The 22696-nt window shown below is 40.8% G+C and overlaps 1 protein-coding gene across 1 annotated transcript in view; it reads right to left on the bottom strand.

Moving 5' to 3' along the window:
* LRP6 (LDL receptor related protein 6) overlaps positions 1–22343 on the bottom strand; it is a 117978-nt gene extending 95635 nt beyond the window's left edge. The window contains exons 1-2 of the mRNA XM_053943535.1: positions 22097–22343; positions 7049–7442 (exon numbers count right to left, since the gene is read on the bottom strand). Coding sequence (XP_053799510.1) covers positions 7049–7442; positions 22097–22151 — 449 coding nt within the window. The 5' untranslated portion in view covers positions 22152–22343. The remainder of the gene's footprint in view (positions 1–7048; positions 7443–22096) is intronic.
* Between the last annotated feature and the right edge of the window lie 353 nt (positions 22344–22696).

Here is a 22696-nt window from a genome sequence, read left to right as displayed (position 1 = left end):
AAGTCCTCCATACAGTGTATTATCCTGTAGTACAGGATTTTATGCAACATTTTATCTGACCACTTTACAGAGATGTCAGAAGTGGAACACATTATTCTCCAGGGGGACAGTTATTTTTTTTCCAGGAATGCAGCCAAATAAAGATGGTTCTTCTACAGACTTTTTTCTTTGTTAATCATGCCGAAACTTCATGCAGCTGAGTGCTCTGATTTTCATTTCTAAAACAAATGTAATCCATAGTTTACTTAAAGAATATTATCAGTCTGTTTCAAATCATGTTAGCAAAGGAATTTGTCAGCTTTCTTCAGGAAATAAGCCATAAATCAATCTTTTTTTGCCAAAAATGTTAATCCAGTTATTAATGTCCTCCAGAGGAACAAAGGCAACTTTCTTCTGCTCCACTTTCTACAACACAGACCAAAACCTTTGTTCTAAAGTTTGGACCAAACTCTAAAATGAACAGATTTCAGTAACTCCCCAAAACACGGATGGAGGACACACCTAATCCACAACCAACCAGCCCTACTCTGATTTTAAATTAAGGAAATGTAAGATTTCTTCCATCTGTGCACCCCATGAAAAGGCCAGATACCACCATGCTCCTCTGACCCTCTGTGACTCAGACTGGCTGTGAACAGCTACAGATGCCCCAGGTCAGCTGTACAGGAGTATTGGCTGATACAGCACAGCAAGAACTGTGAGTCTAATTGCATCTTATGGCAGAAAGTGTGTTTATGGTACTGCAGCTCACCAAGAAAGGCAAGAAGATGGTTGCAGGATGCAGATAGAAAGTTTAAACCACACTGCAATGAGCTGTAATCACTAAAGGCTAATTTTGTTTTCTGGTGCAGATCTGCCTTAAGACACACTGCCTGCAAGGCTCATCATAATTTCTGAAAAAATCCCCTCTGTAATATCCTGCTTTGAGATAGTAAAGAGATTACAAACAAAACCTTTTCCCAAGATGAATTATAAAAGTAATATATAAATAATTGTGATTATTAAGCTCAGTCAGCTGCAGTGGTTTTAGTGAGCAAGCTCCCTGCTACAAGTCTTAATAGCTGTCATGGATTCTGAAGTTATGATTTCCTGACAAACACGGCCAACTTATCTAAGTTACATCTGGGGGAGAGAATAATTATTTCTAAGGTTTTTGGTTTGTTTGGGTTCTTTTGACTTTTTTTTACTCTGGCCCCTTCCTCAGAAACTGCATGGACTTTCCTTTAAAGCCTCTCCACTTCCTTCACAAGCAATGCTACTTAGGACTTCTCAAGCAAGAACATAGAATGGACAATTTATCAGATTATAACTCTCTGCTGTAAATTAATAAGGTCCCTTTGAGCTCCTGTTAAGTTATTAAAAGTTATCTTAGAACTATTTTCATTTTTAGAAGTGTGTGAAAAAATATTTTTTAATTAACATAATGCATAACAGAAGCTTAAAATAATGATTTTTTTTTTTTTTTAAATACAACAGGTCTTCATAGTCTAGACTTGGATGCTAAATTGTAATTGCAGGGACTGAAAATGCAGATACAGAAGCCTGCCCAAAGACTCATCACCAGATGTTATTCATGCAGAGCAGAAATTACTACCTCACTTTACATACTTCGTTCTAACTTATTAAATAAGCACTGCATGCAAATCTGAAGTATTCTTTGATGCATGAATACTTTATAGCAAGTTGCATTAAGTTAACTAATTCCTGTCACCCTTATCACTACAGCACTGACCTGTTAAAGGACAGGACAAATCATACTCTTGAAAGTTACCTTAAATTGCCAATAGACCATCTTTTTGCATATCATATTTACATGTCTCACCCAAACAAGTCTGAAACTGAAGTGGAAAAAAAAAGCCAAAGAACTGAAGTGTTCTGACAAAATCTACAGTGCTGCAAGATGCTACTGACATTCACAGGAAGGCTTGCAGGATCTGGAAAGCACAGCTCTCGACTGATCCCCTTCACAATCTTCTTTTTTTAGCCCAAGAACTGAATGAAGGAGGTAGGGATGTAAGATTATTTTCAAACTTGCCTACAGCTAAAAACATCTACAACTTTGTTATATGAGTCTATAAAAAAAATGTTTGTCCTGCACTAATCAATTCTGTGCACTCTGGTTTGATTTTTAGCAAGCAAAATCTCTCCCATCTCCTCCCACAAAGAAAAAAACTAGGCAAAACAACTGCAAAATAAAGAAAATATATTAGCAAGCATGTTCCTCCGAGTTCTTGGCAACCTCTGGCAATAGGGTGAGGACAGGCAGACAGTGGCACTAACATCTAAAACCAGCACAGCAAGATTTACAAGAGAGGTCACCTCTCCAAGTCCTCACTGTTTTAAGTATGTGGGTTTCTGGTTACCCTCCTTCACCTCCTCCTTCACATGAGGAGAAAAAAGATGATGAGGAAGAAACTAACACTTTGTGCTGTGCAATAAAATGACACCTTTACCATTTCTGCATCTATCCAACATGGAAATATCCTAGCATAGGACTAGAAACTAGTATGGACCATACAAGACTAATCTCAAACAAACTTTGCTAAGTTTTGCCTGTCAATGAGATTAAAACTAAGCAAAAAAAAAAAAAAAAAAAAAAAAAAACAAAACAAAAAAAAAAAACAAAACAAAAAAAAAAAAAAAACCCTGAAGAAAACCAAACCCCCTAGAGTAAAAAATTCAAGGCTATTACAGTAAATGAATAGTGTCTGCTCTTGTTCACAGTAGCCACAAAGACCTCCACAGGACCAAGCTTGTACTTGGGAAGCAAAGGGAGCTATAGTAGTTCTGGGGCAGGAGATGGCAAGGACATTCTAGATGCTGTGCCAGGACAAAGTGTTGCACCCTGCTGGGTTCTGAATCATGCAGCATAATCCTGGCCTAGGCAACCTTCTCTGCTTTGAAAGGCCATGCCTGGAGATCAAGGTCAACCATCAGTGCCTATGCAAGGATCACCCACCTACCAGTGACAGCAGAGCTGCATTTTAGATTGTCCCAGAGTTACATGCAGCCCCAAGAGGCAAGGTAGGCCACTCCTGGTGCAGTTTCATCAGGACAACCTCTGCAATACTGTTGCAATCTTTAAGTAATGAAAATGTACCTTGTGGTTTGTTTAATATCCCAGCTATTACCGGAATTTAGCGATGTTATTTGCAATCATCAACATCATCTGATCAACAAGAGCCTCCTTAGGTGAAGAAAGATGAAATACATCTTACAAATCTCTGTGCCATAATCATAGAAGTCTGCAGATTTTATATCACTTGCCTACATGTCACCTGTAAAACCTCAAAATTACCTCCTTAGTACATGGACCAGGCTATACAGCAAACAATTAGCTGAGTGCACTGATCTGTCACCTGTGAAACATTTCTGGCAGCAGAGGAGCAGCAGAAAGATTTCCAGTCAGAAATCATCAGCTCAAGGGAGAGGTAGCATCAAGCAAGAGAAGGTATGAAGCAAAGCCTTCAGGTGTTTGCATTATTTTGGGAATTTACATCCAAAGTGCCATTTTATGTAATGTTAACTTGCCTGAAAACAAAAATATACTGTACAAGTGAATTTACTGAGAAATTCTGAATTTTTTGTTCATTTTAAAAATGTTTTTCCCCCAAATCAAAGGTACTGTAACTGTTAATAGAACTGTCCATTTCCCTTTCCTTATTCTGTTGTATAACATCTACCACTCAGCAAACATACTACCACTTCCTACATATCTTTTGTTGCAAGGCTAAGATGTAAGCCCTGTACTACAGTTGCTTTTGTGCTTGACATGCTCAAGACATCAGTTTTCAACTTTCAAAAAACCAAAAGAAGTAGGTGCATAAAAAAAAGTATGTGTTCCCTGCAAAATTTTGCATTAAAAAATGTAAGTCTGCTGGGGGAAGGGTACCCATTAAACCTGAAGATCTTCCCCAGCATTCAAAGTACTTCATCCAGAAATCAACTTCAACTACCATAAAAAGTGTTGTAGCTCTTTGTACTCTAATTCCATTCATTAACCAAAACCCTTTACAACCCAGAAGTTTTACAAGACCTTAACAATTAAGGTAACTCTATATAGTCACTTGATTTAAAACACGTCCTGAAAAGCAAGCAATTAGTCACCACTTCTAGGAGACACTTAAAATTGCCTTTGTGGTGAACAATACACATACAAGTGAGAAAAGCCAGTTCATTCTGGAACAAGGATAGTGCTCCTTACGAAAAAAGTTGATTGTCTACAGAGTAATTTTGGGGAAATTTAAACTATGATAATGAAGACTTGACCATAAGGACAAAAGGGCTGCACAAATTAAAAAGCAAAAATAACCAAACATATCAACCCCCCAACAACAAAAAAACACAACACAACAAGAAAACAGCAGTAGAAATATACAATACTGCACTTTAAAGCAGTACTTGCTCAAGAATCTGGATATACCTTTTTTTTTTCCAACTTGAATGCCAAAGCAGAAAAATCTCTTTTCTCCTTGCTCAACTTTCATGTGAGCTGCTCTTGAATACAGTGCTCTCCTGCACTTGTTGATCTAGCACTTGGTCTTGTCCTGGCAAAAAGTCACCACTAAAGAGTCAGTGCTGCCCCAGCTGCAGATCTTATTAAAAAGGGTCTCGTGTTTAACACCAGTCAGGAAAACAGTTCCAGAAAGGATGGACAGGACCAAGGAGCCTTCCTGGAACCTGCCAGCTCACTTCAAAAGAAGGCTGAACTAACACCCCATTCCCCTCACCTTTATCTTGGGGCCCTTCTCTTTCCTACTACAAACAGAGTATTTTATTGAGTATCAAGACAAGTAAAACAAGGAAGTTGTAGTGTATGAACATGAGCAATGAGAAGCTCAAACCTCAGAATGTACATAGTGAGAAGAATATAGATGTTTCAGATTTTAATGCCCTCCTACACTAAGTAAAAGAAAACCCAGACTTGGCTGCTGTGCCTCAGTTACCAAATAAGAAATATTTTCCATTAGTAAATCCATTGCATTTTTATTACTGATAACAGACATGGGAACCAAGTCTAACTTGAACTCCAGTATCTCAGTTACACATAGAACCTCACACACAATCACCTGATGGCAGTGAAGTAAAGCTGCCCAAAACCACTTATTCTTTAATGCCTCAACTGTTTCTGTAACGTGCTCTGAAAGAGCCCAATGACATTCCTCCAAAGCATCACAGCACCAAGCAGTGACCTTCACAACCCTGGAGTATCCTACAGCAGCAGTTGTGAGAAAGACCAGAGCACTGGCGAAACATTTAAATTTTACCAAATTTCGCTATGTGAGACACTTCCAAGAAAATGCATTATTCATCACTATGTATCTCTGCTAGTTCATACTGTTAACATTTAATTTCCAAGCAGGCATTCTCATGTTTTCAGCAAGACAGATACATTTAATATAAATATACATCCATAAAAAAATAAATATACATCCAACCCCAGAAAAGACTAATAGTTTGGGACTTATATCAGCTTTCAGATATTTCATTAAACACTTGATGCATGCTAAGTTAGATAAATTATTTTTCAGAATTTAACTTTGATGAGAAACTGAACTAATTGGTAAGGATGACCTTAGTCTAAGTTTTCCTGCTAAATTATTTTTTTTCATTAATTGCAAGTTTAGAAAATTGCATCTGAAACAAACATTGTCTGAGCATAATGGGAGGTGGATTAGACTGCATGAAAACATGAGGAGGAGGTTTGCTTTTCCAGGTTTCATATTTTATTAACTGCTCTTAGAATTTTTTATGGTTTACTCCTACCACTATTTGCCAGGCAACATCTTGAAACCAAAAAGACAACTACAGGACTAAAAAAAAAAATGTAAATACTAGTGAAAGAAGCATCCATACAAGAACAGTTTGGGGAATTATTTTTCTTTTTAAATTTACATCTCTGTACTCATGTCACCCTTCCACCTATATTTCAAGCTTTGGAGGCTATTCTGAAATGTAACCAAATTTATTAAAAACGGAAAGGTTTTCTGTTATAAAACTGCATGTGAGAACTGCAAGTTTTGCATCTGCAACATGGTAAACCAGAAAGTGGATATACTGCTGTATTACCTTCTTTTGGAGGAAAAAAGCCAAACAAAAATTATAACACAAAGAAATGGCAAGCAGTGAAACGCAACCCTCATCTTTCCAATGAAACAAGACACTAATTTGCCACCCCTAAAAAAGAGTCCCTAAAAAACAGCTGAAAAACATGTGAAATGGCAGTACAACAAGTTTTCTCCTTGCTTGTTCAAGAAAAAAAAATTGCAGTAAAAATTCATTCTATACTACAGGTATAAAATATTTTCAAAAGGTTACACAGCATCAAGGATAGTCCATTAGTATTCCACTTTGGCTCTCCCAAATGCTTTGTCACAGACAAAACCTCAAGCCAGCCATTCACATAACATCACCAAAACTCCACTGAATTTTCCATTGTTGGCAAACACTGCTTTGTTCCAAGAACAGAGCAAAAAGAGCAACATCCAGGGACTCAAATGGGAACTGAGAATATAACATCAGTTCTAGAAGGAGCTGAGACAAAACCACAGGATTTTTAAAACAGGAGTTCCTCCCAAGGGTGGGGAAAGGAGCCTCTCGTAAATTTTCTGATTAAGCTTCAAAACACATCTCAAGTTGTTATTAGTACAGTATGTTGACTTCTCCCATTTCTTCAGATGCTTCAATAAAGCATGAATATCAACAATGAATAACACTCAAAAAAATTTCATTTCCTGACACTTCAGAGAGGCACACATCTATCTGTTCACAGGCCACTAACACAGCTTTTTAGAACTTCTCCATTTCTGCTAATCTTCTGCACTACAGCCCAACAAAGTTTCTAGTACTGTTTTCTAAAGTCTGATGATTCTTGATTGTTCACAAACCAATATGAATGGAACTTCACAAGTCTGCAAATCGCACCAATAGAAAGAAACAAATGATGCAAAATGGCTTAGGATAACTTTGATAACAGCATTTGAAATCATTCAACAAACAAGAAATAGCACAAATTTTGGTATTTGTAACTATTTTAAAAAAGACTTACCCTCTTGCAGGATCTAAGGCAATTGCTCTGGGTTGATCCAATTCTTGCCAAAACAAAACTTTCCTCAGTGATCCATCTAAGTTAGAAACCTCAATCCGATTTGTTTCTGAATCTGTCCAGTACAACTTCTCTCCCAGCCAGTCACAGGCCAGCCCGTCGGGCGACAGAAGTCCAGAAACGACCACGTTTTGTACGCTCCCGGATTTATTGAACTCTGTCCGTTTGATGGCTTCCTCGCTGACATCACTCCAGTAAATCAAGCCCTTGAGGAACACGAAGTCCACGGCGGCCGCGTCCTCCAGGCCCCCCACAATCACCGTGGCGTTCTCCTTGCCGTGGGCAGCATCCACCAGCCGCAGATCCCGGCGGTTCGCGTACAGCAGCAGCGGGGCAGCTGCACACGGGACAGAAATGGGAGGACACACAGACAGGGGTGTTAGCATCACTCATATCAAACATAGCTTGCACTGTGACAGTGTGTCAGGTCATCAGTAGCTACAGATTTAAGAGTATGTTTGTAAAACTAAGAAATGCCGGAGAGCCATTTTGAAGTTTGACTAAAAAGCGCCGACTCAAACCTTTTCAACTTGGTTACAAGTCTTCGTAATGGGCAGCTCACTATTCTGGGTTGTGCATTATTAAAATAACATTAAAGAAGAAGGGAGAGAACAAAGAAAATGGAGGTTTGAAATGCCAAATGACACTGCTCTGTAGAGAATGATCAGAAAGATGAGTAAAGCAGTTTTCTAAGCATTCAGTACTGGCTCACCTGAGCAAGGATTACTTTTCTTGATAGAATTTAGTAATATACACTGCACCTCTATAGAAGCATGATTCATGTCAAGCTATCAGAGCCACCTGCATGTCAATATTCCCTTAAATTATATATCTCAGACATTTTACATATAATACATAAAAATACAAAATTCATTGCACAGCATGAGGCAAATGTTGGTTTACAGTGTTGAAGGCAGTATGAGGAGGTACAGAGAAAAATAATTCTACAGGAATGGACAAAACACAGTTCTTTCAAACTCAACTCTACCATCCCTGCTGTGTTCTCTAACACAAAGCCTTGATTTTATATGCTTTATTTGCTTACCCTGTCAGTTTGCACAGTCTTTATATTTTTCATAACACCTAAGATGACTAATGTAAAGCAGTAACCATGAAAAAAGACAGCTTCTTAAATGTAATATGCCTGCTTAATTGTCCTTAACCACAAGCTATATATAGCATGATGAAAATTCCAGCCTCATTCCTATTTCAACAAAAGGTTCAGAAAAATACTACATTTGTATAAGGCAGACAATGACACCCTTTAAAACCCACTACCAGAAATAATTTCTACCGTTCCCCGCATTTACTCAGAAACTGTAGCACCAGAGCTCTACAGAGGCATTTAGATCTATAAATGCTCCTCTACCTGTCACCACACAAATTTCACAGGGATCTTGCAGATTTACTCTTCAGCATAGGTGGGCACTTCAAATCTGCAGCAGGATGGATATCCTAACCAAAAGGTCAAAAATTACAGGGCAAAGGACATGCATGGCTCAGTAATGTCAAGGGCCACACTGCCAGGAGAGGAACAGTTCCCTGCATGCCAAACTCACACTGAAACTGGAAATACTAACAGACTTGAGTAAATTCAAAAGCTGGTTTCCAGGATCAGACTACTCCCCTCATTATCTTATGACAAAACAATTTCTCAAAGACCCTGTCACATGTGAATTGGGAGAAGCTGAAAGAACTAAGAACCATCATTCATCTATCTGCAATTAAATGAGTTCTATATATGTTTTAGGGTGGTGGGAGTTTTGTTGGTCTTTAAGAAAACTGAATTGCTTAGACTGTCATCCACAATTTAGAAACACTGAATATAACTTGATTTATGCTGAACTTTAGACAGAACAAGGGAGGGGTGAAACTTTGTTAGTTTTAGTAATACCAAATTTGCTTTCTGGAGAAGGGAATACAAATACAATTTTTTTATTGTGTAAAAAAAACATGCAAGTTTAGAGATTATTTTCCCATGAAGAAGGGGTAGACTTTTTAAAATTAGATGGAGAATCTTTATATTAAGAATTTATTATTACCTTACTTTGCTATCTCCTTCCTTGCATAATTTTCCACCCCTAAGTACATTTTCTTGAAGGGCAGATTGCTTACAAAGACCACATGTTTCAGAAAAAATGGTAATACAATAAACTGCAAGGTGTAAAAAAATGTAACACATTAAAAACCTTTACTTTTTAAAACCTACCTACAACTGTAACCTGAAAAATCTAGTTAACAGCCAGCTCAGTGTCATCTAGTGCACACAGGAGTGTGCAGCCAGCTGGCACATTCCACACACCAGTGAGTACAAACTTCATTATTATGTGCAACATGGAGCACCCTTGCACACAGTGTGCACTGAACTGGCACACCAGGTAATCAGCCAGGCCTGAAGGCACTGCTGAGCCTCACACAGCCACGCTGCAGAGGTTACTCACTCCCTGCTGGAGCTCAGACTGGCTGGCTGAGCAGGGACCACAGACAAACACCTCTGCAGCAATGAGACAGCTTAGCTGAATGACAACTAAGGAGAAACACAGCTACATTTAGGAAGTGTAGCTTCATGCAGATTGATACAAAGCCTCAACTTGTAACGCATTCCAAAGGGCTGGCAGATGAGTACGTTAAGCTTTCCAATTTGTTGCGACATTCAGGAATGAAGCCTGCATCACCAAAATAATAAAAACCAGGTTTGTTCCCCACCGCCTCCAGCCCTTCCCAGAACACACTAAGGCTTCAATGTGCTATAAAACCCAGTCACTGAAGTTGGCAGCATGAGGACTGAGTATCATCTCTGCATTTACTTCACCCAGACAGCAGTGCCAAGAGCAAAATTGTGCCAGAAGATCCCACCCTCTCCCAGCTTCGAAAGCACAGGACATTGAAGAGATGGCTTTCTTGAATAATGAAGTTATGAACTGTGCTAATAACCTGGGAAGAAGTCCAAGAGCATCCCCTTTCAAAGCTGGGCAACTATTTGGCAGTTAAGTTATAATAAGGCAAAAAGATACATTTCATATTTTAAGAAGCTGAACTCTTTACGTGTTTTTATTTCTCTTTCTGTAGACATAACAAAATATAGTGTAACTACAACAAACCACAATACATTGAAGAGAAGCACATATTCTTGAAAGATAAAAACACCTATCCTAGAAATCAAGAACAGAAATAGTAATGAATATTACTATGTCCTCTATGACTTGAGAGGTCTACCTGCAGGTGATTCTTCTAATTAAAGTACCTAATACAGAGTAAGAGTTATGCTTAGTTATAAACTGAGGGATTTTTTTTTGTATCCACCAGCAAGAAAAAATGTTTCCTTAAAGAACACAAAAGTTACAAAAACTCAAAAAACTCAAGTTCAACACATTTCAACTGCAACAAAAATAATTTGCATGGTAAGAAACTTCTGCCAGTAGTGGTCACTGAGCCTGTAACTGTTTTTTAACTGCAATGTTCAGGTAAGACCTTTCCTAAGTTTACCACATGCAGTATTAAAGTCCAGACATTATCTTTTTTGCCTTACTTTTACTAGTAGAATTCTACCAGCATCCTTCTTCCCAATGCCAAACTCCAGTTCTTACAGCACATATTTCTCTTGGCTGCAGCTCCTGTCTCTCTTACTGAAAGTTGCTAAACCCCAGGACACTCAAGTCTGCTTTCCCTTGCACTTGTTTACTCAAGTCTTGCTTTGTACATCTGACTTATGGGCATCTGTTACAGGCATAAAATGCTGCTGCCCACAGGATGCAAAGTGACAAACCAACATAAAATGTGCACTGTACCAGCTAAAAAGGATTTTTAATCTTTTTGGTGTTTCAATGGAAATTTAAAGCTGTCAGAATTTGTCATGCTTTTCTTTAACTAGTCCAGTGGCCTTTTCCACAAATTTCCACTTTCTCCTTTCTACCTTCAGTGACCCAGGACAGCTCTGGTTGCTATGAGGCAAGGGCAGTGTTACCTTCATCATGCTCATTCTTTTTCACTGACATGGAGTTTAGCCTGGCAAAAACAATTAGCACACACTCATTTCCCCCAAACCCTTTTTTCTCAGTCTCAAATCCCAGCAATACCACTTTCTACCCCGTCCCTCTGTTAAGAGCCCCCTCCCAAGCTGATTCAAATCACAACATCAGCGAAAGGTTTGACTGGGTTAGCAAGTTGAGTCAACTCAAGAAGTGGTTCAGCAAACTCCAAAGCTGACATAAGGCGAGCAGCAGGGAGCTTCCACTGGCAGCCTGCTGTATCTGCTCAAGATGTGACTGCAGCCATCTCCTTTCTCCCCAGCTTCACTTCCAGCTGTCTGTTCCTGACCCCTCTTCTGCATTGGCTCAAGCACTCGTCCCATGCCACAATGCAGGCAAGACAATGCAGGAAGCTAAACCAGCAGAAGGCTACTGGGCTCTCCCCACCGCCTGCCAAAAAGCAATTTTTTAGCCAGCCATCATCTAGAATCAGTTCAGACCAAAAAATCAAATCAATATAAGCACTAGCACAGCAGGGAAAGGAAGGACTGCATCAGCTTTGACTAATTAACTGAACCAGTTCCTCATGAACCTCCAGTTAAAGAAGAGGACTCAGAGCAGAGGTGGCCACTGATAAGTTGTGGCAACCTGCCACAGAATCACAGTGTGGATACCACTGAGCAACTGCTGACATTATGGAAAGAAATATCCATGTTGAAGACACAGGAAGAAACCCCCTGGATTGTCACACTGAAAGATGATGCCACTGAGTTGGGAAGGGAATACTCCCCATCTTTTAAAAGTCTTGCTGAAGAACTCTGAGTGTCTAAAGTGAATTGGCACTGCCAAGCACACTGCTATGAGGACAGCAAATGCGAGGACTGGAGAGGAGACAGTGATGAGATGTACCAAATACACGCTGACCTGGATGAGGCACAGTAAGCAAGGACTCCAAATGCCTTGACAGAATGACAATGCATTCACATTCAGCTCATAAGAGAAGGAAAAGCAGAGAAATGGACATAGATAACCAGCAAAGAACATTAACTGCAACCTCCCTAAAACCATTCAATACACAAAACTCCTTGTATGCAATACAATAATCATCCCCAAGATGTTCCATAGAGAACCAACACAAGAATGTAAGGAAAAGTTTCTGGACTGGCACAAGGACTCAGGAGCAGTCAGTTGTGAGGACCCTTCACTCCCTGGGTTTCAAATTTCTTCATCACTGCTCATGCTTCCAAGAAATTCTGTATATTTATTTTCTGCAAATGTTTGAGTTCTGCTGCTCAGTTTGGAGAAGCAAGAATGAAAAGATCGAGGTAGCATTGGGAAGAAAGCCTAGGAGACTTGTATCAAATAAGAAGAGAGTCAATTTGAAAATTAACATAAATTTTTCTAAATAACCTCAAGAAACTTATACAGAGATGGTTTATATTTTCAAGCAAACAATAAAATCACCAGGAAATACATAAGAGTTTTAAAGCACAGCAAGCAACAGGCCAGGATTTTGCACCCAGTTCTCCATCACAGCACTTTCCCAATTTTTTCCACAGAAGACAGTTCCCAGTTCCATTTTTAAAAATAAAAATAATTAACTGATTTAATAGTGCCCATCATTCCTCTTTCACTATGAACAGAGAGCACGCTTCTCTGTGAAACTCATTCTCACAAATATACTTGCAGGACACAGCAGGCAACCAGGAATTTAGTAAACACACATGAGGCAGCACAAACTTGGCAGAGAGGGACTTTTCTCCTCTTTTCAGCTAACCTTAAATATACTCCTCAGGTTAAAGCCATGCAAGGGCTGTTCAGATGGTAATTCAAAAGGTCACAGGAGCAGCAGGCCAGTGAAGGAGAAGAGTAGCTATATCAGTGCAACGGCAAAGACACCAAGCTAGGCAACAACAGCATTTGGATTCTGCACTAAACTTTACTGTTTTCAGGCCTTTGGCCAGATACTAGCTTTATAGACCAAGACATCCTGCAGGACTAGCTGGTACAGAGGCAGTTAGTCATCCTTTAACCTGCTAAATACAGGAAAAAAATTACCTTACTAAAGATAGAAGGATGGAGACATGAGAATGAGAGGAAGAAAAAGAAAAAAGAAGGACTTCAGGAAAGAATAGAAATACCAGGTCCAGGCATAAAAAGCCAATAGACCTGCCAGATTATAGCAAAAGCACTCATGACTGAAATACACCATGAAGTCTCAGCCCATGACAGGCAAAAAAACTTCTGAATAGCAGGTATCACCTGCCAAATCATCCCACTGGCAACAGAGCCATACAGCAGGATTACCAGAGCGTGGCTCTTCTCAGTGCTAGGTAGCACACTCACACAGATCTTTTGTCCACCTTTCTGTAACATGGACTCCCCTGTTCTGAAATTCTTTTGATTTCACTCTCATGGGGATGGAACACAGCACTTTAGCTCTGACATTTTTCTAATTTTATATTCTGAATCTACCTGGCTGACAACAGGATGAGCAGAGAGCTGATGAATCATCTTGCAGCTGCATTGCCACGAAACACCACCACCTCCTTTCCATGACCCTTCTGGTTATAGAGCAGCAGCAAAATAAAGGTGACCTGGCACTTTCCAGGGCAAACTGCAGGCTATGGAAAGCAGGAAGGCTCTTTAGGGATGTGCAATCAAGTACTTCCATGATCCACATTAATGTCTGCAGAATTTCAACATTACACAGCTCATTTTCTCAGGTGTCCTCATAATCTTCCTTCAATACTCTTCCAGCCTCTCAAATGGTTGTCAGAATAACACACAGCACTGCAAATGAAGTCATACCAGTTCCACACACATTGGCAATACTTCCCCAGTTCCACTGGCAACTCCCCTATTTAAATCAACACGATCTGTTTAATGAAAAAGTTAATTAGCAAACACCTCTGCTCCTGCAGAAAAGTCTTGTTTGTCTCCACCAGTGAGAGTCCCACATCTCAGTAGGGATGGTATTCTGCCATCTAAGCTAAGCACTGCGAAGACAGGGAAGAGAACTGGATCACACTGAAACAAAACACTGCCCTTTGCACCTTTTGGCATCACCTTTTCCTACAGTGCTTCTAACAGTGAGAAAACAAGCCAAAAGCCTGGATCATATTCCTCAGGAAGCTGTTGAAGCTGAGTCCCTCCACTGAAGGACAGCATCAAGACACAACACTGTGGTGCTGGGACAGCTAGAGCCCATTTCCCAAATTCTAGGAAGGCTAAAAGCCACAAGACACACTTTGTACACCCTGGTAAGCCGAGGTGGGAATGCCCCAAGGTTTGCCGCTACTCTGGAGCAACTGCAGCTCACGTGTTCCAGCCTAAACAGCTCACATTTGAGGGTGCACATCTGGTCAGGAATGGCCTGGAAGTGTTACTCTCTGTCACTCCCACTAGTTTACTCACCTCCTTTGCTGGGGTGCAACCCAAGCACATGGGAACAGCCCAAGCCATGGGGTCTTACCCCAATTGCTCTTAGTTCCACATGGATCAAAGAACTCACACCCTCAACAGCAGCACACTTACAACAAATAAAGCCTTTCTCCACACTGACAAGAAGCTCACAGGCAATGAACTACTCTCAGACAACTTTTCCAACAATTTATCCAAGGCTGCACACCAGTCTAAAAGATACTCAAAAAATATTTTCTGAAGTGTGTCAGTTTGTCTCACCAGGTAAAAACCAAATCAAACAAAACAGCTTATTTATTCTGTTTAGATGCTGGGATTTTTTTGTTAATTTAGATTTCTTAAGCACTACCAGGAAGTTGCTGTAAAGCAGGAACATAGAATTTAGCATGAAAGACCCCAGTTCAAATTAATATTTATGGACTGTTTTTAGTAAGGTAAGGAAAGATGTGCACATACTTCAATAATTTTGAGAATTGTTGGACATTTAATTTTTATTTTGTAAAAAACTATTGAAGCATACTTTCAACTCTCATACTTTTAATATCCCAGCACTACTAATGTCAAATGTTCAACAGGCTTACATTAGATGTAATGACACATAGAAAAAAACCAAACAAACCACCCCATGAAACAACACACACACACACTCTCATACATGTGGAATCCCTTGGAAAAAGTGAACGACCTTGTCTTTTTCAAATTTAATGGGAATCATTTCTGGAAACTCAAAAGAAAAACCAATAAACCCATAAACACAAAACCACCCAACTTGGAATTACATTACTCATTTTACCATTACCTACAGGGTAAAAGGGTAACTGCTGAGCTTCAGTTAGGTTTTTGAGTTATAAGAACATCAGTGCATTTTCTAAATTGGCATAATAAAGACTCAAGGTCTTATAATTTATAGACCTTGTATCTTATAAGGTCCTCGTAGAGCTTATAAGATACAAGGTCTACAGATTCCTACTCCTCTGTTATTCTTAATATTCTTTCTCTATTAATCTGTGTGTGGACAAGAGGATTCTTGTATTTTCAAAGTGAAAATATTTTAATTAACACTAATACTATAAGTAGTAGTTTTATTCCCTGCTTTGACAGAACAACCAAGGGAACAAAGTTTAAAATTCTATAGCACCTTAAATTTCTGTTACTTTCCACATATCCTTAACTTCCAGAATTCCAGTAAACATATCAGCTACTTTCTATAAGCTTGAACTCTGACAATGGAGAGAGGAGAACCTTTGTTATTAAGGAATTCTAGAGGCACAAATAGTTAAAAAACCCCAGCACACTACATACAAACTGTATTTTTCTTCTGGGAGCTAAATGGGCAGAGAGGGGAGGAATAACGGAAAAATATAAAGGTATCAGAGAAGAAAACAAACCATTTTTGATTAAGCAAAATGATATAGCTAGTTGATTAAATATGATTACTGTCTCAAATATGATTACTTTTCAAATTGGACATCAAGAACTCACACATGGCCCTCATAAACAGAATTAAAACTATAATCCCATTATTGCTACATTTATTATATCACAAGGGAGTAATTCTATTTAGGTAATGTGATCCTGTAACAAGATCCTAAAAAAATCTGTATGAATGTTGCCATTTTCCATGTCTGTTTCTACTAAAAACATTTCCTTTTTGTTCTCCCCATATAAATACTGAAGCTCAAAAAGCATTCCAGCTTTTAAACTAACATGCTTCTATCTCGAAGTAGTTTATAACATTTTGCAAAGGAAACGAAGTTTTACTAAGTAAAGCATTGCTTCTTTTAACCTAGACTTTGACTGGTTAGTTTCTTAAAAGTCTATTAATAATAAGATATTAACAGTATTCCCATTCTATTCATATACTGGTATGTTTGACTCCAATTCGAAATTGGTGGGGAACTGTTCCAACTACAGGGAAAGATAATAATGAGACAAAAACCACACCCTATTTTCATAACCATTTCACCAGAGAATATATCAAAAAGCAGAAATGACAACAAGATCATTTCTACTTGCAAATGCAAGCACTGTGTTCTGGTTAAGTTTGTCCATATGGAGCAAATAGCAAGCCTTTCACAATGTGAATGTCCTGACATAAATATTTATAAACTACAAGGATATCTAGAGAGTTTAATGAAGGCTCTCTATGTCAGCATGCCTGGTAAATGCATAAATTGGAAAAAGTTGATTTATATTTAGGGTGCCAATATCCAGCATTTATGTATAATTTGTTAAAGATCCAAAGCTTTCCCCTTTCAAGCCTTGGACAATTATCACAAAAGAATGACACAGCCCCTTTGTTTGGAGCACTGGGTATTCTGTAATTCTGCAAGTGGTACATACTCTGAAGCCACACCTGATGTGTGAGCTAAAAAAACTAAAGGTTATTAGGAGAGCATGTACTTCGTTCACTGAACAGCAATTACACTTTGGAAGAGTCATCACTACAAAGTGCTTGGCACAGAAGTGGAAGCACTGGCTGCTGGCTCATCCCAAACCTCATGTGCACACACCGACAGTCATCCTTGCTGAGGCACAGCATCTAAAACTTGAGGGCTCAGTTTTAAGTGGGAAGCACCAACTGTGAACATGAGCAGACCATCCCTGAAGCCTGCAGGGCAGCTGCATGCCACTCCACATCTTTCTAAGCAACTTACACCTCTTACTGGTACAAGTCCATCTGAGGGAAATTCCTTATCTACCTAAATTCTGCCCAAAGCTCTCAGGTGAGTGGGCTGGAACATGAGGGCTCCCCAGCAGGAGAACTGGAGAAGGAGCTGAGCAGGCTCCCAGACACAGCAGATCCACCAGCTCAGCCAGAAGCAGGAGTGTGCAACAAAGCTTTAGTTCCAACTGCATTTCTGGCACCATGCAAGAGTAACATGGACCCCTCCCTACGGTACAAGGAACTTTGGAATATGCCACCAGCAAAGCAACCCATTTAACATTTCTTCAGAAATTAATGAGGTTAAATATGTTGGGGACAAAGAATAGAGTATTTAAGTCTGCAGACTTGCTGCTAGAGGAGATGGATGGTGACAGATCAGAAACTGAGACCAGTTTCTCCCTGTTTTCCTGCCCTAGCCCACTCCCTCAGGGGGAAGAAAAAATATCTTCACTTTAGTTGGTTTAAACTAAAAAGTAAATCCCATATTACATGCACTGCAGCAGATATTTTTGAAGCTGGCATTTTTGAAATGTGACATCATCATAAAGGTGAATTACAGATGTCCAAAGGAATCAGATTTCTCTAGCTCCCAAAGACAGAGCTTGAAAGGTTCCTATATGCCCAATCCTTAAAAACAAAAAAAAAAAAAAACAAAAAAAAAAAAAAAAAAACAACCAAACAAACAAAAAAAAACCTAAACTCTCCTACATATTCTATTGCTTATAGCCAAATTCCTTACCTAGAACTCTGGGAATGCAGACTGAAGCAACTCTCTAGGGAAAAATGAAACACGAATACAGCTCATGCCCCTCTAACCAGTATTGCTATGAAACAAAACCAAAGTTTTCCACCTGAATACCTTCATATAACTCATGCTGAAGGATACAAGAAGTCCTTTACCTGCATATACCTCTGACTAGACCATCCCTATATCTTGTCAAAAATGCTACTTTACCTTACCTTCAAGACAGTAAAAATTGCCATCCAACTTTTGCAGTCCTAATTTTTCAGTTTTAAATAAAATCTACAGCAATCTGATGATAACTAAACTGTATCACAGAGATGCAATTGAAAGAACTGTAAAATTAATAGTGGATTTTGGAACACCTTAGATCACACTAATTTTAGACTATTCTATGAAAAGATGAAAGAGGAAAATGGCAGATAAGGGCACACTGATTTCTGAGGAATCATACAATGAAGAAACATGACTAGAAAATGGTTGATTCAAGCTTGGGTGAAGAAATAGACCATGATTATAAAACAAATATATATTTTCAAGTCTTACTGCCATAGCATTGCACAGTCTCTAGGTGAAGAGACCCTTCACCTGAATGCTCTACCTGGAAATGCCACATTTGGTCTCCAACCTGAGTGTTTCAGGGGTAAAAACCTATATTCCTTGTCCACTTCTCTGACTTCTGGTAGAAAAATGTGTGCACACACTATGGATATTCTCAGTTCAGTCAGAGAGAAAAAGAGAGAGATGCTAAGCCTGGGAAAAAGTCCAAAAGGAATGTAAACAATTATTATCTCTCCTTCTGTTCATATTGTTTATAGATATGTTCTGCCACCATGTGCTATTCATAGTGCACCAATGGTGTGAAAGGTTTTCACTTTTAAGACCAATCATATTTCACCTTAGTGATCCTGGTTATAAAAGAGGAACACTACTTGTTAATAAAGTTCTCTTCTTGACTTCTGACTTGGAGTCATATTATTCCTGTCCTGGCTCAACAGCGACACACACACCACCAAAGTTTAGCAAAGTTTCGAACACATCACTGCTTAGCAAAGTTTTGAACATTAAACTCTTCTAAACAACATGCAAATGGATCTATCTTAAAAAAAAAACACAAAAAACCCAAGAATCTGTTTATGAAAACAGAAACAATGGATTAAAATCAATTAAAACAGTAACAATATTATAACAATAATAATGGATTCAAACAAACTCTCTTTTGAACTCTAGGAAAGCACAGTTTGAAAATACCCATTACCAAAAAGACATTTTCATTTCTTCACTTCACAGAAGTCTGTAACATTCAGTAGCTTTGCACAAATATCCTTTAAAAGATTTCTATTCAAGCAAGAGCTTTAGGTACTGCCTGCATGACCAGGGTTTAAAGACAAAACAAAACAGCAATTGCATGCTGACTGGAGAGCTATTTCAAGAAGAAAGCAAGCCATGAACACTGGTGGAGGAAGAACTCTATTTTTCACTTTTTAAAAAGCTGAAACCTCAGTTTCGCAGTTATCTGTAGTGTCCTGACAGATGTGATGACACTGCTTTTGCCTCTTTGCAGCTGTCAGTTATCTAACAATTATCTCTCTCACTGGTTTCACAGCTGTCCTGAAGAACACCTCAAAGCTGCCATGGAGCAGCTCTAACTCCACTCCTCTGGAATACCCTAAGGGAGTGGCTTCAAAAAGCACTGTTGGTCAAAGAGGTGGAAGCCCAATATCCCAAATCAAACCATGGACCAAGAGGAGAGAACAGAGACCAGGGACATCTTTCTTCTAGCAGCTATAACATTAAAAAAAAAAAAAAAAACCAAGCCCCCAAACCACAGAGCCTCTACAGCACCCTGTCATAATGGTAACCTCCTGTCTCTTAGAAATTCAAATACTTGCCCTGACAATATCAGTAGGATCTGGTTTATTGCAGTCCTTGGATGATTTTTGAGACAGGTGCCTCACCCTATGCATCCATTTCTAGCCAGTAACAGCTTCACACTTCTTCAAGTCCTTATGCATTTCCAGGGTACTGAGTTTTTTCCTTTCCAGACTGGTAAACAAGTCTACCACAGTTTCTTCAGAGTAATAATTCAGTTGTCATAAACCTTTGTCCATTTGTCTTTTCTATGAGAATAGGAGGCTGTCTCTGGAAGCAGAGAGGATGCTGCAATCCAGAAACACACACCACTACATTTGCTGGGTTTCTGTCTCCAGCACTGTCAGCTTGGCATCCTCAACCACACTGAATTCACAAACTAAACAGTGAACTTCATAACTCCAACTCTACTTTCATGTATAAGCTTATTCATACTCATGCTGGCACTGCCTCTGCCTCATTAAGGAACTGCTGACACCTCTTCTGAACTCAACACATGTTACTCAAACCTACTCCACTTGCATAGATGCTGTTTATTAGGGAGGATGTATCCATTAAAATTTGATTTTTGTTTCTTCACGGTTCAGCTGTTCCCTGCTGTTTATCTTTATCTAAAGTAACAATTAGCCAATAGGAAAATTACTATTGTGTCACAAACAGAGGATTACAACTTCAGGTAGGCAATCAAACAGCAGGGCACCATGAACACAGAAGAAACAGAAACGCTGTTGGGATACAAATGTCCTTGGCAATAGAGAGTGGTGAGAGATGAGAAAAGAAATGACAGCCATATGATTTAAAGACTTAATGCTTTTTCAAAGTGTCCCATTAAGCATGAGCTATACAAAAATTTGCAAAAGCACATGCCACTATTTTGAGATTAATTTGCAGAAATTACTGTAACAATATTCTGTGACATCACATACAAAAGCTATTTCTGTGCTGTCATTTGAACTGGACTGAACATCAAATTAAAGCCAAATACATGGTATATTAAGCATGGGTATGATTGTTACTTATTAAAATAAACTAATCAGGAAACAGTTTCTCCCTATACTCCAGAGCCAACTTAACTTTTAAAATTTGGGGTTTAACAGCCACAATGTAAGTATAAAAAGTTACACATGCCAAATAAATATATTTGTATCTCTGCAAACAGGATACAATATGGCAAACAGATGCACAGGGTAAAAAAAAGGCTACGGATGAGATGAAAATCTTTGTTTTCCAGATTACTGAGCAACTGGAGACTAAGCAGTTACTTCAACCTACACCACCTTTAGATTAACTTTCATCAAAACACTCTAATGGGGAGGAACTCTAAATCAAAATGTGGTTGATTAACTGTTAGCAATTAATCTCTTAATTCATTTCTGGCATGAAAAAAGTCAAAATCAAGTAAACAGAAACATTATGTATGCAAGCACCACAGGCGATTTCTTCCCAGAAAGACTGAACACAGATAATAGTTACTGTGGTTAGGTTTACAGCATTTAAAAAAAAAAAAAAAATCCTGTTTTCTTTCAGACTGTGCCCTGCAAGACAAGAAATTTTGCTGGAGCCGGGAATTAGAATCAAAAATCTCAGCTACTTTAAGTTAACATCCCCTCGTAAGGCACTCGACTGCTCCCTTAAACTGTATGAACATCCATGATGGTTCACCAGAGAAACACAAACTTCTCTCAAGTCCCAGCGCAGCGCCAGCCCAGCTGAGAGCTGAGCCTTCACTGCTCCCCTCGCTCCCTTGGCTGCGGGGAGAGGGTCGGTGCAGCACCGGTTCCTGGGCATTCCCCGCTCCCGCATGCCGAGCACGCGGGGGCTCCGCGCTCCCCCCGCACCCCGCGGGATGGAACCGCGGGGGGTGAGCGGGACCAGCCCGGCGGTGGGCACAGCAGGACCGGCCTGACACCGGCGGGGCCGAGCTCTGCCCCAGAGCCGCTGGGGCTCACGGACTGCTGGGCTTGCAGAGAGACACGGGGGGGAGCGTGCGGTAGTTTAGGGGAACCCTTAAAAAAAAAAAAAAAAAAAAAGAAAGAAAGAAAAGAAAAGGACAAAACTTGAAAACAACAATGGGGCGGCTCGGTGGCCGCTGGCAGGGCGGGCTGCTCCCGGCGCGGCTCGGGAAGTTGTTCAGGAGCCGGGGAGGCGGCGGCGGCCGGGAGCGAGGGAGGGAGCGCTGCCCCCGCGCCGGGCCCCGCGCCCCGCCGGCAGCCAGGCCTCGCCGCTCCCCTCCCGCACGCCCAAACATGGCCCCTCGCCACCAACCCGGCAACTTTCCCCCTGCCCTTCCCGCCGCCGCCGCCGCCCGCCCCGCTTACCTCGCATCAGGGAACAAAAACTGCAGGCGAGTAGGCTGCGCAGGACGGCCCCCATCTTCCCTCCCTCCTCGCTCTCACCGGCGGGGAGGCGGCGGCGGGGAGCAGCACCTCCGCTGCCAGTTCATGCTTCCAGGCGGGCGGGGGAGGCGGCGGGGAAGGGGAGGGCGGGAGGCGGGGAAGGGCGGCCGGGGGAGATCCCCCCTCGCCGGTCCCTAGCAGGCCACTGGCCCCGGCGTGCCGCTGCGGGAGCGGGCGCTGCCCTCCATGCCGGCTGCTGCCGCCGCCGCCGCCGCCTCACCGCGACCGCCGCGGTCCTTCCCCCATCCACCCCTCCGCCGGGCGCGCACAGGCGCAGGGATACAGCCCTCCTCCTCCTCCCTCTCCTCCTCCTCCTCTTCCTTTTCCTCCTCCTCCCGCGCCGCGGCCGGCCGGCTCCCGGCGCAGCGCCCGCCCCCGGCACCGCTCCCATCGGGGAGGGCGGGAGCGGAGGGGCGGGGGCGCTGGGGCGTGCAGCTCCCCTCTCCCGGGCGGGATCGCGCACACGCCCCGGCAGCTCCGCAGCCGGCAGAGCCCCGGCAGGGCGCGCGGCCCCGGGGGGAC

The sequence above is a fragment of the Vidua chalybeata genome, chromosome 5, assembly GCF_026979565.1.
Source record: "Vidua chalybeata isolate OUT-0048 chromosome 5, bVidCha1 merged haplotype, whole genome shotgun sequence".
NCBI lineage: Eukaryota > Metazoa > Chordata > Aves > Passeriformes > Viduidae > Vidua > Vidua chalybeata.
The sequence above is the reverse complement of the archived record's forward strand: the minus strand, read 5'-3'. Positions and strand labels throughout refer to the sequence as shown.